Source organism: Gambusia affinis, linkage group LG23, assembly GCF_019740435.1.
Source record: "Gambusia affinis linkage group LG23, SWU_Gaff_1.0, whole genome shotgun sequence".
Taxonomy (NCBI): Eukaryota; Metazoa; Chordata; class Actinopteri; order Cyprinodontiformes; family Poeciliidae; genus Gambusia; species Gambusia affinis.
In genome coordinates this window covers 3,238,056-3,254,023 of record NC_057890.1, presented here as the reverse complement: position 1 = coordinate 3,254,023, position 15,968 = coordinate 3,238,056, and the positions used below count along the sequence as shown (strand labels likewise).

General features: G+C 39.7%; 1 protein-coding gene across 4 annotated transcripts in view; it reads left to right on the top strand.

Moving 5' to 3' along the window:
- Positions 1 to 15,968, top strand: part of ano2b (anoctamin 2b) — a 70,183-nt gene that overhangs the window by 37,943 nt on the left and 16,272 nt on the right. For all 4 annotated transcript variants that reach the window (XM_044107906.1, XM_044107907.1, XM_044107908.1 and 1 more), the window contains 7 exons: positions 1,068 to 1,179; positions 1,437 to 1,494; positions 1,582 to 1,682; positions 7,489 to 7,631; positions 12,684 to 12,836; positions 13,461 to 13,513; positions 15,364 to 15,542. In XM_044107906.1, coding sequence (XP_043963841.1) covers positions 1,068 to 1,179; positions 1,437 to 1,494; positions 1,582 to 1,682; positions 7,489 to 7,631; positions 12,684 to 12,836; positions 13,461 to 13,513; positions 15,364 to 15,542 — 799 coding nt within the window. The remainder of the gene's footprint in view (positions 1 to 1,067; positions 1,180 to 1,436; positions 1,495 to 1,581; positions 1,683 to 7,488; positions 7,632 to 12,683; positions 12,837 to 13,460; positions 13,514 to 15,363; positions 15,543 to 15,968) is intronic.

Here is a 15,968-nt window from a genome sequence, read left to right as displayed (position 1 = left end):
CCATTTACAGACTCTTTTTAGTTTTGTCATACTTTGACATTTTGAATCATCAAACAAAATTACAATTAGCCACATTTTATGACTCAGTTTCTGCAGCCACACCTGCCCTGATGAGCGCCAGACTACTTGAATGAAGAAATCTCTCAAACGGAACCTATCTGACATCTTTACGTAGGATAAAAGGTTTCAAAAGCACCACGTCGTATTCTGATCTAAAGAAATTCAAGAGCAGATCAGCAAAGTTATTGACATCTATCAGTCTGAGAATGGTTACAATGCCAATTCTAAGGCTCTTAGGTCCGAGAGTACAAAATAACCCAGAACATACGGGGCCCAACTGGACTCCTCCTACTTCCCAGACCCTAACTGGTCTGACTTTGGAGTTGAAGGGTTTCTAACCACTTTATGCATCGCGCACCTTCTGATAATCTCTTTCTCTGCAAAGTCTCTGCAATCATTGATAAAGTTAATAATGTTATTTATGTCTCGCACACAAAAAAACCCAAAACAATTAATTAAGGGTGATTGTTCAATATGTTCAATATTTAACTATAACAAAGAGACTGGCGACCCACGAGAGAGTTCCAACGTCAAAAGTGCCGTCGACCAAAAGCCCGTCTCACGTTTTGCCAAAGCGAGATATTTGTGAAAAATATTTCTGGGTGGATGAGATAAAAGTGGAACTTTCTAGAATGTGGCATCTTGCTACATCTAAAAACTACCAGCCTTTTGGAAAAGAACTTCACACGTAATCGACAGAATCTTGAATTCTTCAGTCAACCAGAAAATCTGGAAGGTTTTTGACCTTCAGCATCCAAGTACACCTCTGAAAGGTTAAGGGTGACCCTAAACCAGCAGCTCCTGCTTAAAAACCTCCCTAATGTCGGTGAATTAAAACTGTTCTCCAAAGACGAGGCAGATGGAGCTAGAAACGTCATTCACAAATAAAATTAAAATATGATTTGGGGTTAAGTTTTATCTTCAAAAGCCAATGTGCATGCTAAAGTACTGTCCTCCTAAAACTTTACATAAACAGTAATATTAACTTTTCTTTTTTTGTTTTTCAGAGATTCCTAAAACGGAAACTAACTTCGAAGAGCGCCTCATCCTTAAGGCCTTCCTGCTCAAGTTTATGAACGCGTACGCTCCCATATTTTATGTGGCTTTCTTCAAGGGACGGTAAGACACGAGTCCTCATACGCATGTTCCTGTGTTAGAATGACATGATGTTGAGCTGTGAGAACCGTGCATTCATGCAAAAACATAAATTATTAATAAAGAGGGGAAAAAAAGGCCTGTCTTTGATTAATAAAAGACTTTTCTTAAACAAGAAATATGTTTTATTTTTTTAAATATCTGCAAATAAAAGAAATGATTCATTAGTTTTGGTAAAAACAAAAATAAACATGAATGTTGTCTTTTGTTTGCTCCTGTAGGTTTGCGGGTCGACCTGGAAGCTACGTGTACGTCTTCAATGATTATCGCATGGAGGAGGTTTGTTCCTGTAAAATCTTAGCTAAGAAGGTCAAGCGTACGAGGATCCTGCTCGGGTCTGGAACTGACCCTCTGTGTTTCCCTTAGTGCGCACCAGGAGGCTGCCTCATCGAGTTGTGCATTCAGCTCAGCATCATCATGCTGGGCAAGCAGCTGATCCAGAACAACATCTTCGAAATTGGGATCCCGTGAGTCGACCGCTTTCTTTTTGCTTTCTGCGGCATCGTTGGACCTGAGACTTAAAAGTCTGATGGTCTAAACCAGCCAAGAGGGCAACTGTGAGACAAAACCTTTGCAGAAGTATTCACACCAAGTGACTGTTTTCACATTTTGTCACTTTACAACTGCAAACTTTAATGCATTTCATTGCGAAGTAGTGCATAATTTTTAAATGTATGGAAAATGATCCAGCCATCCATCTGCTTTTTTGCAGTTGACATTTACAAAGTGGCTCAAACTTTGTCAGCTTTAAAGACAGTGTGTGAACAACAGTTTCCAAATCCTAACATATTCTCAGTTGGATTTAGATCTGTACTTTGACTGCAACCACTCTAACACATGAAGATACTTTGACTTCAAGAACTAAACTGAAGAGGTGTGTCTTTAGGATCTTGTTGTTTGTCCTGCTTGAAGGGATTGTTCTATTTAAGTACAGGATTCCACTGTATGTAGCGTCATACAGTTTTCCATAAGAGCTAAACATTTTCGGTGGCTGCAGACGAAAAGCATCCTGCCAGCCACGTCATGCTATTGTTGTCATTGTTATTTTTAAGACTTAATATGGTTTTCTTTCAATGATGGCTTTCTTCTGGCCGCTCTTAAAAGCAAATCATCTGAAATTCAATAGCGTAGTCATATTGACTTTCTGTCCCAGAAGGTAAGTCCCCATACACCAAAATGTATTCTGGTGGACGACTTGGGGTTCAGTGTCTTGCCAAGAATCTAGACTTGAACTTAAAAACCTCCCGACTCTTTTCCCATTGAGACAGAACAACCCAGTTCCTCTACGAACATTAGATTCTAATACTTGTTCTACGAAAGGAAAAGATGGAACAGCTCCACACCTTTGGCCTCTTGGCTGCTTCCCTGAAGGCAGTTTGTTGCACTTTGTTTTATTCTGTGGTATTCAGAGTAAAATTGTGTTTCTGATTGTAACCCAACAATGTCTCTGTTGTTTCTGTGCACTTACCATGAAGCTCCCACTCACTCACCCGTGCTCGATCACAGTATTGCATACGATTCCTTCTAAAAACATTTCCTCTGGGTCAGAACGGATGTGCACCATTTTGTCTAATTGTAGCTCAGTTTTTACAAGCAGATCCACAGGGTCATAGGTCAACTCTGTTTATAACAGCACCAGGCCAGAGGCAGCGTTGTTACTGTTGATTTAACCCTGTGACCCGTTTGATTGGCCTCATCAAAGGTTCTAGTACGCGTGGTCAACAAGCCGTGACACACACAACAGGACTTACAACGTTCCGTCAAGTGGTCTGTGTCACATTCATATGCTTCAAACTGTTCACGCCTGGTAGACATCCAGTGGTTTACTGAGGAACTCAACATCAGAGTTCTGGTTTAAGAGGAATTCAGGGGTTACAGTTAAGCTACTCAGCAAGCCTGTGAAGTCATGGCCAAATGTTTTGAGGCTGAAAGATGTGTCCTCTGGCTATAAAATGTTCAAAATCTTTTCTTTTATTCTAGAGTCTAATGTCCATCCTTGGGATGTTGTCCAGAACTTTGATTTTACTCTGATATGCTTTATATAATCTCCACCAAATTCTAATTAATGGTGGTCACTTCCTGTCTGATAAGAGCTTGGACTTGAACACAGCGTCTTGTCCACTTGAATTTTTAGAACTAATATGTTGTAACATATAAGCACTCAGGGTTTGGGAAACTTCCAACGATCCAAAATTCAAATATTCTTACATTTGAGCCACTGATAAAGCTCCACAGGATGATGCTAGAACTGTTGTGTTTCAACAAAGGGATTGTGTGTTTTGGACGATGTTTAGAGTTAGTTGACCTGCTAAACAGTCAAGGAGACAAGGCCAGTTCTTCTGAGACCAAAACCAAGAAGGCACTCTCCAAGGCTCAGAGCAAGACCAAACCTTCAAAAACCAGACCTTCAAAAACCAACACTTGACATTCCAAGATCAAGGTCACAACCAGACCTTCCAACACCAAGACTGGACCTTTGATAAATCAAGACCAATACCTGACCTTCCAAAATAAAGACTAAGACCAAACTTCCCAAAACCAAGAGCAGACCTTCTAAGACCAAGACTGAACATCTGAACACCAAGACCGGACCAGGCAGGATTGTGAGTAAACAAGCCCCATTAAATGAGAATCTACTGAACACATGGATAGTGTTAGGTTGCTTCACTGTTAGTAACACATAAGACTCATCATTGTGTTTACATTTTCTTTTACAGAAAACTAATTTTCCTGTCGAAAACAAGTTTAACTTAAGAACATAGCTTTTGACCTGCTGTCCATCCTTGTACATTCTGCAGAGTTTCAGTCTCTGCTTTATGTTTTTCTTGAACAGCGTTTCCCTTCACATCTTATGGCCATTGTCCAAACGTTTTCAACTCACTGTGCCTGCAGAGACCTGCTGCCAGTAATAAGCATCTTTGCACTGGTGGCAGCAAAATCTAGTAGACTACTTTGGTTCTTGCAACCCTCTACATCTGAACCCCTCCACTTGAATTTCTTGGCGTTCTTGGAAAACCATATTTTGAAGTGTAGTAGGAAACCTCCTTTTGATGTACACACACTCGGTTTCTTGTTAGCACAGAGAGCGACTCAGCCAATCACAAAACAGCAATTTATTGGTATGGGGAAGAAAAGACGTTAATGAGGCTTTGAACATCGCACAGCATTGTTGGTGCGAGACACTTTTGATCTGCGGGGATTTTCACAAAGATGTTCACGCAATCTTGTTCAAATATCCTCTGCTACTATTAATCATTTTTCTCCTGCTCAAACTTGCTCCCTGCATGCTCAGGTGCGTTCTCTTTCTGTGGAATATTTGTATTTTTTGTCTCTCAGAAAAACAAAGAGGTGACTTGGATTGCCATCTGATCAAGCTCAGGTCCACTGAGGTCCATTTGTTGAATTGCTAGAACTTCCCCAAGACAATGCCAAACTGATGGCAAAGAGTGAGCTAGAGGAGAAGGATGCAAACCTGGTCTATTTTTGCTCCAGAGCAGAATTTTGACCTTGAGTGTCCTGTTGATAAATTGAACAATTATGAAAAATGTTTCTCTTACATCAACACTTGAAATGCACACCTTGAAACAGATTGGCTAAGACTGGAAAAATGTCTCCTTCGTCAGTGAGTCTAGCTTTCGGCTGGGACATTAAGATGAGGCTTTTGGCAAAAACAATATAGCTCTATGGAAACATGTTTCCTTGGAGGCACAACGTCAGTTTTAAATGTCCAGACATAAGTAAAAATCTGCATCTTAATAACCTATAGAGTTAAACAATGCAGTCACCATAAAAGCTGGAAGTGCAATGTTTTCACGCAACACAAGTTACATGCGAGTTGAAATCTTTTAACTCCACCGCAGAATGAACGTCTTGGTTTGACAGCTACTAACAACACATTCCCTTCACAGAACACAAATAAGGGAGAGTGTGTTCTCAAGGCAACATATGGTTGCTAGGCATGGCCTACGTGTCCTCCCAGAGGATATGTTTCTGTGGAATATTCACAGTGACGTTCTTCTGAGACCCATCATGGCTCTGAAATTGACTAACTTAAAGCCACGTCAGTCTGATGAATGAGAAAACAGGTGAAATGATCCTCACAGAGCCTCAGTTTCTCCTCCTCCTCTGTGAGGAATATAGATTGATTGTGTATGAACGCACTGTAAAAAGAACAACCACACATTTTTCCATTTTCACTACAGGTTTTACAAGTTTCAAATTCATACAAACACCCAGCCACAAACCCACCATACAGCCTGCACACAATGTCAGACGTGTGTGACTTTGCACAGGGATTATTAATACATCTTCACACTCAGTGAGAGCAGGTCTTTCTGTTAGCGCCGTTCAAATCAGAAGAATCAAAAGTAATGACACCCCCCTGTCTCCGTTTCCCCTGGTAATTTCTGTTGCATTGATTCAGGTTTGCGTGTCTGATATGAGCCAGTCTTCCTGCCGTAACTTGCCTTTAGAAGCAGTTAGCCTCTGGTTGTTAGAGCGATGGGATTCCACTTAGATGTTTGCTTGTGAGGCGCTGTAAACATTTAGACTTAGCTCATGACGGAGTGCTGCAGACCTGCTATGTTTTGCTGAAAATAATGTTTTACAGTTAATGCAACATATTAACAATGTTGACATGAGCAAAAACACACATTACATGTTTTTCTGTTAAGTCTTTGCTTTTTGATTCAATTAATGTTCATAAATTTGAATACAAATTTCTCTTAGTGTCTTGCAGGATAAGTTTAATCCACTAGGAACATACTTTGAAACTGTCAGAATCTTAATGTTTTCTGACCTTATGAGTTTTGTGTCTTATTGTTGTATATTTTCATGCTGAAAGTATCAGGGAAAACAAACCGTCATGGCTTTTTATCACTAACACATTGGGTCAAAATGTTACAAAAGGAAATACCCTCAAGCTTTAGCGTAGTGATTGTGTGTCTTCATGAGGAAAGGTAACATTTTTGTTGGATGTAGAGACTAAGTTAATATTTGCAGGGACATACCTGTTCATTTTCAGAAATTACAAACGGCTTGACCGTTTTGCTCTTAAAGTTCAATTCGCCATTTACAATTTGGGATTGTTACCGATTGGTCGAAATGGTAGGGGTGTGAATCATTGTGAGGTAATCCTCACTAATATGGTTGATTTTACCGATTTAGCGCGTTAGCATTAGCCTCCGTTAAATCTGTGTGTTTGTGTAGGGCTTTAAGGGTAAACAGAGCTAACTTTTGAGTTAGTGGTATGCACAACTAAATTACCCTCATTTTATTTCATTTTCACTCCCAGCCTCTCGTTGTCAAATTGTAAAGGTAAATCAATGTGAGACAGTTCTCACTAATGCGGCAATTTTAGAGGATTAGCACACTAGATTAGCTTCCGTGTAGCGCTGTAATGTCAGCGTAACATTCTGTTTATGCTTACTTTTCCGACACATCCAAACAATTTGTGGCAGCCTGGCTTAGACAAAGATTAGATTGCACATGCTACATGCCACATACAGCTCTGGAAAAAAATGACTTAAGAGCCCACTGCAGTGAAACAAATATTGATTTCTGAACTCTTCCTGAATTCAAACATTAGTATTGTTGTTTCCAAATGAACATTAATGTTTTCTTTGCATTAGTTGAGGTCTGAAAGCACTGCATCTTCTCTGTCATTTTGACCATTTCTCACTTTCTGCAAATAAATAAAAAAGTTTTTGCTTGGGATTTTGGAGACGTGTTGTCAGTAGTTCAAAGGATAAAAGAACAATGTTCATTTTACTCAAACATATACTTTTAAAAAGTAAAGTCAGAGAAACTGATCATTTTAAGTGGTCTATTAATTTTTTCCAGAGCTGTCTCTTCAGACACCATTGGAATACAAAGACACACAGCAGCTTCATTCAGGCCTCATGTCACGAAGCAAAAACCAGTTTTAAGAGAAACTGAACTTCTTGACTCCTCTGGATGCCTCAGGAAACGTCCTAAGCTTCTATATTTCATGCAAACATCACGTCTCATAAAAGGCTTCACATAACATTCACTTTACAAGTACCAGACTTTTTGACGTTGAACTTTTTTTTCTTCTTTTTTTTTTTTAAGATGGCAACATGATGCTAGATGATGCTAGCTCGAGTCTTTTATCAGAATTTCCATCTAACAGTGTGGTCTACAAACAGTCAGAAATACTTAAACCTCACAGGGAAACACAGAATCCCTGCAAAGTGGAGTAGTTTTAACACTTGCGTTGAACAGTTCTCTGTGTCTTTGGCTCAATCTGAACAGGAAGTTGAAGAAGCTGATCCACGCGCTGAAGGAGAAGGAGACGATTCAGAAGAAGAAGGACGAGGAGCGGCCTCCCCAGCAGTGGAACCTGGACTACGCTCTGGCTCCATTTGAGGGCCTCACACCAGAGTACATGGAGATGAGTGAGTCTGCATTCACACACACACACACACGCACACACACACACAGAGAGAGAGAGGAAACAGCCTCGGGGACAATGAGAAACCAACAATCATTTTAATTGAGTTTCCCTGAACATCACAGAGAGCTCTTACATAATCCAACCTCCTTCACACACACACGCACACGCCAACACGCCCACACACAACCCGCTCGTAAACACACGCAGTCGGACCGAAGAGCTTATGGATCCAGGATGTTCTGGAATTGTTTGGATGGGATCCGCTCTTTGAAACTTGTGGAAGTTGTTTAGATCTCATTTCACTAAGCAAATGGTGAAATCTTCAAAAAGGAAACAAAAAAGAGAGAGAGAGAAAACAGTAATAGATACTCAACCACGTATACGTGCTGCTTTCTGGAAGCTCTAAGTGAGCAGATAGGCTCGGTGTTTACACCGAACCACAGTGTGTCCATGTCAGCCAGAAACCGCGGCGCATAAACACAGGCAAGATAAAAGCTTTCTTTTCCCTCACGGATACATGTTCATTGAGACAAATGACTTAACATCTCTCTAATACAGGGGTGGCCACTCCTGGTCCTGGAGGGCCGGTGTCCTGCAACTTTTAAATGTTTCTCTACTTCAACACACCTGAGTCAAATAATGAGGTCATTAGCAGAACTCTGGAGAACCTGACTGCACTTGGGAGGTGATTCAGCTGTTGGATTCAGGTGTGTTGGACCAGGGAGACGTCTAAGAGTTGCAGGACACCGGCCCTCCAGGACCAGGAGTGCCCACCCCTGCTCTAATGGTAGTTAGTTTTCACTCTCATGGTCTTGTTGTTAAATAGTAACAATGTGTTTTTTGGCGTCATTTGAAAAGCATCTCAACTTTCTGTTCAGGAGGGACGTAAAAATAGTTTCTGTGAAAAGTGTTTTTGATTGTTTGCCACACTTAAATAATGATCAAACGAATGTTGAATTGTAGCTATTTATTGTTACGGCACCTTTATATAAGCAGATAAAAAAAAAAAAAAGAAAGTAATGGAGATTAAGATTTTCCTCCACAAAGGTGACCTGGTTGAAAAAGGCAGCAGCACATGGTTAGAGGGCAAAGACAAATAAACTAACAATATATAAAGTGCAAACAACAAATAGAACAAAGCAGTTTCCATCACATGATTCCATTTATAAAGTCCTTACAATTGGGCCTTTGTCTCTTTAAGAAGCTGCTGCTCTTTCTGAAACTCCGCCTTCAGGAAGTTATCATAACCCTTTAATGTTTTTACCAGTGTTTCACTGAGATGTGAAACGTTCAGCATGTGCAGTTCCACCAGGTGTTTGCCAGTTGCTGCTGGCTAGTCTGAAGGAGCTCAGAGGAGGAGCTTTGTCTGGAAGGCGGGGCTATGTCCTCCCAGGCGTTTTGCACAGATGAATGGTTGCCATGGGAGATTAAAGGATGTCTCAAACATGTATGAAACACTCCAGGTGTGTTTCTGATGAGAAAATGACATCATAACATGATGGTAAAGCTAAAAAAAAAAAAAGTCAATTTTACATAATACTGCTCCATTAAGCAAATTTATATTCATTGTGGTTTCACTGAAGACCAAAACTTCTAGAATCGCTAAGAAATTCATTTGTTTTAAATGGTGTTTTATGAGATGAGATCTTTATCGTCAGACAGGTTCTATTTAAGTAATTTCTCGAATGAACAGGTGTGGTTAGAGGCTAATAAAGATTAGCTCAGCTTTCCTATCTCATTGTTGATTTAACGATGTTGGTAATTACAGTTAATACAATGAAAGCTTTCACTTTCACTGTATATATACATCATTTTAAACCTTATTCCGTATTTGGTCTGGATGTTTTTGTCTGATGTTAAAACATTTTTAATCTGAAACATTTAAGAGTTAAACAAAAGCCAATAAAAAGAGGAAAGCCGCCAGAGGGTAAACACTTTTTATGTCTCTGTGTTATGAACAGAAGCCAAGAAACTATTGCGATCCGTCAACAAGTATCCAAATCTCATAGGTTAACTGCATTACAAGTAACAACATGCAACCAAAGACTTTAGGAGGATCAGAAGAAGTATTTGTCTTCTCTGTGAACTTATCAGTCTCTGTTTGTGTAGGAGTTTCAGCTGACATTGCTTCAGTTTACTGAGGTTGTAGGTTATAGATTTTGGACAGTTTTATTCTTACGATCAGACTTTCACATGATTTCTTTTTTTTTTTTTTTTTACATTTTTAAGACTTTCTATTGTAGAGAAGCTGTTACACTGTTGTTCTGCTATGTGACTCAGTTTGGACCAAACTTTACTGTTTCTATACTTGCAGCTGCTGTTTCCTCAGAAAAAGCCTAGAGGAGTATAATTTGTTTAGAAGGGTTGAGAACGCCTCATGGTAAAATCAGAAATACCAGAGGAGACATTTAAAAATGCTGCTCAGCTTGATTGCTGTAATGTTATTATGAGTTTCTTTATTGTTCATAAAGAATTCTGTAAATAATATTCAGTCTATGCTGTTAAAGAGTAAATAGAAACAGATTTTTGAAAAATGATACTGGGTTCATTTGAAAACTTGCCAACTGTGACGGATTTGCAGTTAGTAATTATTCTTACTTCATTGCCAAATTAGGGAGTCTTCTTACCTGATAGTGAGGGACACTAGAACAAACTCGGAAATTTCTATTTCAAAAGTTGAAAAATGTCACGTTTTGAAACTCAGAAATTTCCAGGTTTTTTCCTCGACAATTTCTGAGATTAATCTAAAAATTTCTGAGCAAATTGTTTTTACTTTTCATATTCAGAAATTTTCTCGGTTTTTTCTAGACCATTTTTTTTAGGTTAATCCTAATATTTCTGAGTTTTTTTTCTTTGGTAAAAAGTTTTTTTTTGTTTTTTTTTGTACAATGACTCCTATCTATCCTGTCGTGGTTACACCTCAACTCAACTAGGATGCTGTGACCTCAGTGGACTAAAGGAATGTTTTCAACAGCATAAATTTCAAGATGGAGAATGACGTCTTCATTCAACAGCCGGGCTGGATGAAGACGTTTGATTTAGTTGAAAGACGTTAAAATGGAGCGGTGACTGATGGTTGCGCGCTGTCACGTTAAAAAAAGACGCCGCCACAGCTTGATGTCTTTGTTGCTTTTCTCCTTGTTGACGGGGGTCAAAGTTCAGCAACAGGACAGCAGAAACATCTAAATGTAAATTGTTGTTTTGTTTTTATTCTCCGAACTACAACGTGCAAAAACCTGCAAACCCACGTGGCGAAGCGTTTTGTAACATGGAAGCGTGGCGGCGTTAGTCAGACGTTTCAGGTCTTTAATTGCATTCCAAATTCTACAGCTTGAAAAGTCAATTTTATGTGTTGAACAGGGAGATTTTGTTTGACACAGGAGGGTGGGAGGAAACCCGCCTCGGGGCGCATCGCAGAATGTCAGAAATGTCTGCACTCCACATGGAAAACACACACACACACACACACACACACACTGTCTCTCTCTTTCTGACAGTCATGACTACGAGAGGACTGTTGCCGTTTGCAGGGATTTTTCTACGTGGGGCCTGTCTGTTCCTGCGCCGCCTTTGTGTGGCTGGGCCGGACCCGGCGACCTCGGCTCAGGTAGACGGCGAGGTTACTCTGAGCCTGCCCCGTAGCGCTCGCTGCGCCGCTGCCGTATTCTCTTCCCGGCCACTCTTTGTCTCGGCGTGGTGTCCCGAGGTGAAGCCGTCAGTCTCCGGCTCGCTGGAAATCCCCGTTCCCACACTGCTTAGGTTCCAGCGCTCCGGTCGCAGCAACGCGTCGGGGGGCCCCGGCTGGCCGACTGGTGCGTCCGTCTCGGGTTTCCTTCTGGTCGTTCTTAAGAAGGAGGCGAACCGATCGTTAATCAGCCGAGAGAGACACAACGTTCTCATTGATCAGATATGCTTCCCCCTTTGGCAACAGATGCTAAATATTCACGTTTATCATGGTGAAATCTAGCACCTGATATTTACCAGCAATATTCTGCAAGAAAGATCCAATCTTTCTGCTCTTTGAAGGAGAACTCGGAGGAAACAAAACATTCAGTTGTTTCACTTTGAAGCAGAAAAGAATCACAGATCCGACGCAGTTATTTTAGTTCACGGCTGAACGTGTTGCCTTTAAAAGAAAATAGGAACCGTTCACATTTAGAACGAAATCATGTAAAAATAGAAATGAAGCTCTTCCTGTTCAATAAATTAGTACTTTATTGAAAAGTTTATTTATTTCAGGATCATTTTCACACATTTTATAAATTCATTACACACAGATGGATGTTTAAATGCCTTTATGCCTGTTAATTATTATAATTTAAAAATCGTAATAATTCATTTAAAGTTGAAATGTTACTTCAGACTAATATAAATATTTTTGAATACAAAAATATTTTTTTTTTTATGAAAAATATTTTTAATACCTGCTTAAATGTTGTCAATTTTCAAAAGGTTGTGTACTTGTTTATGAGCCTCATCAAGACACATTCTGATTTATTGAATATGAATGCAGCTTCCTTCCTTTGACTGGAGCTTTTTATCAATATGAGTTATATGGCTCTCCACCCAGGAGGACATTCCATGTGGGTGGTGGGGGGCACACAAACATGTAAAAGAAATGTTTCATCACAAACATGTTCCTGAGGTGTGTGTGTGTGTGTGTGTGTGTGTGTGTGTGTGTGTGTGTGTGTGTGTGTGTGTGTAAATTGTATCTGAATGAAGTTCATAATTTTAATTTGGTGCTAAACTCTAAAGGGCTATTTCAGTGTTTCTAAGGGAAGCTTAAAAGAATTTCAGGAACGTAGACTGCAGAAAATCCATAATGTTGGATTTATGAGAAATATGGCAAAGCAGCATGTTTTAGAAAATGAATCCTCCCATCTTGTTTCAGTGTTTAAATTCTTTCTTTGCGTGTTTTCTCCAGTGGAATAAAAGTGTCATGGATCTACAACTGTCTTTCCCATAACACAGTGAATTAGTTTTAACTGTATATAACAGAAGCAAATAATTATTGTTTTGGTTTTTGTTGGTTTTGTTCTGCGTCTCTCCACAGTTATCCAGTTTGGTTTTGTGTCTCTGTTCGTGGCGTCGTTCCCCCTGGCCCCGCTCTTCGCCCTGTTGAACAACGTCATTGAGATCCGGCTAGATGCCAGGAAGTTCGTCACAGAGTTACGCAGGCCAGTCACTGCACGGGCTAAAGACATCGGTAAGCTCATCTAACTTACCAACAGGCTGGTACCAATGTGTGAAAAAAAAAAAAGTTGGAGTCAAACATAAATTCCCATCAGACCGTCAGTTTCGGGAACTGACGATCTGACGGGAATAATTCAGCTTAGAGTATATTTTTGTCATGGAACATCCAAGGCCAGTCCTAAATCCAATTCCAGTCTGTGGCGATACTTGAAAGCTACTGTTCACACACACTCTTTGCAGCCCCCAAAGAGAGAAATGTTTCGGCTTGTAAGCAAAATAAACCTCATGAAGTTTTTGTTGCATCAGTTTTTCATATCGGTTTTAGTTTGTATTATTTCAACATGTTCATAACATCTCTAACATTTGGCCCAGTTCCACTAAACCTCCGCCTGCCGCGTTAAAACCTCCTCCGAGCGCGGCTGACCTACTTACTACTCATTAATACTTCACACAACCCCACTTTAGCAGAAATATCTCTCAAAGTTTGGCAGACACACACTCGGAGAAATCAAGAGCATTATCGCAAACAACTTGGAAATAATTTCACCTGAATAAAAATACTCTAAACGGTGATCACACTACTGTAAAGCTGACGTCGTTGTTCTTCTTCTGCTGCTTCTCTCTCTCTCTTCTCCAGGCATATGGTACAACATTTTGAGCGGAATGGGAAAACTGTCAGTAATAATAAATGTAAGTATGAACATAACTGCAGCCTTTTTAAAAACAGCTGGTTTGTAAAAGTTGAAACCTCCCTCTGAAGCTCCGGAAGCAACATCCCTATCACATAATCTTACTTTAGCTTAATGCTATTAGCATTCCTTTTTCAGTTCGTTCAGTCTCCATGTTAAATAAATTATTTTCAAACACAATTATGCGATGTAATTAAGTAATAAGAACTTGGGAGGAATCTCTCTGTTTTCCCACATGACCTGCTGGTAAATATTCTTACTCGTCGCTTCTTCAAGCCAATGAGTTTTTATTTTTTCCCCCCCTTTTGATAAACAAAGATGATGAAATTAAGAAGCTTAATCATCGAAAGGTAAAATGTCCTGAAGAACCAAACAGTAAAAATGCATTTGCCTTTTATTAGTGGATTTGTTAGTTGATGGTGATTTTTACGGATAATAAAAACGACAAAAAAAACAACTTTGTGGCCAAATATTGAGCTCAGATTGGAGTCAAATGCATTTGCCTTGGAATTCACAAGAGGGACCATACAATAGCTAACTTAGCTAAGCGTGAGTCAGCTAGTCATTTAAAATATGATGCTCTCCTGCTGAAGCGTTCAGAAATGTTAAACTGGTGAGGTCAGCTTTGGGCTGGGGATTGTCCAACCAACCAAATCCTTTTCTGTTTACTTTAATACTGAAGATATTTCTGAAGGGTTCCAAATCAAAGGACAGGAGTTTGAATAAGCTGGAGAGATGGACGAAAGGACTGCAGTCCTTCATTGTGCTGTAAAAACAAGGAGATGGAATGCAGTGGAGAGGGAACACAGGTCATCCGTCCATATTCAAAGTCCATTTAGGCTTCAGCAAATCTCAGTTAAGTGTGAAGGTTTTAGTTGAAGAGCCTGTTTCCTTTTTTATTGTCGCCAACTAATTTGTTCAGAAGACTTTTCCAAATTGTGTAAATGTACTATTCGCCTTCATAAATCTTCAGTAAGTGTCTTAAGTCTTAAGTTGCTTCTTGTGGCCCTCTCTCGAAAGGGAAACCTCTTTTGGACTGGCAAAGAGAAACTACCCACCATCGAGACGGTAGCTGCGTTTCCATTGACCATAAAATTGCGCAATTTGACATCGAAAATAAATTTTATAGAAACATGACAACTTTGAAAACCCCCCTCAAAAAACCTAATTTTTCCAATAAAAAGTTTTCCGTTAGGATGAGGTGGGTTTCTTTTGGTTTATTTTTCAAAACCGCATCGCAGGAGTTTTGTGATCAACAACCGAATGTCGCCACTGGTGCAAACCGTAAAGAAGACGACCAGGATGACGACACGGCATGTTTTATAATGACTTGTCACGTGAACAAACTGTGTGATTTTAATTGCGTTTCTTTTTTAAGAGAAACACAGCCATTGCAAAAGACTAGCGGAATATTGACAGGGTTTTTGCACAGATTTGTTACGGAAACCCAGCTGGTCTAGATAAGATGATGTCTAGTCAATGTTTTCAACTGGAAGACTTTTTTAGACATGTTCTGGAACCAATTCTAACGTGTTTTAATCTCTATCATACTTTTGCGTTGGCTCTGCTGTGGACACCTTTGCCCGAATCGTAACTTTAAAAAGTTCTCGCCCTTTTTGATGACTGACGCACAAAACCAGCCAGAGATCGAATTCAATCCAGACAAAACAAAGAACCAAAGAAATATATATATATATATATATATATATATATATATTTTTTATATATACAAATTCTGTTAAAATGGGTCTAGTAGGGTGCCAGTGCCAACTTCATGATTGATTTAAGGTTTTAAAGGAATAATCCCATAAAAAATGAAATAGTCTGACTCAGTTATTTTCCTCTGGTTAGGCCTTTGTGATCTCCTTCACGTCAGACTTCGTCCCTCGGCTCGTCTACCAGTACATGTACAGCCAGACGGGCACCATGCACGGATTCATCGACCACACGCTCTCCTTCTTCAACGTCTCCAATTTCAAGCCTGGCACCGCGCCACACAGCTCGGACCCCGGAGACATCACCGTCTGCCGGTACGAATCCCACCACAAATAAAAACACTCAGGCCTCTTATGTCTTATCAGATACTCCCAGTGGTTACAATGTTTGGCGTTCAGGAACGAAACACTCTTTACATGTATGACAAAGATCTTTACTTGTATTGTAATATTAAAAATAGGCCAGTTCATAACATGATTATTAGCCATTCTCAAGTAATGAGGAGTAGACAATGGATAGAGGAATTAATGTGATGACATGTCGAAAATGTAATTATCTTGTTTCTGTCAAGGGAGGAACCTTTTCTTAGGATTTGGATGCAACTTTATTCAAAGAGACAGTTATGTGTCACAAGGAACCTCCAAGTCATTCTGTGAGGAAAATCTAAAAGTCATACTAAAAACAAGGGTAATCTTGCAAATGTATGTGTATTATGGTCTGGTGTATAAAAGGGCAATCAT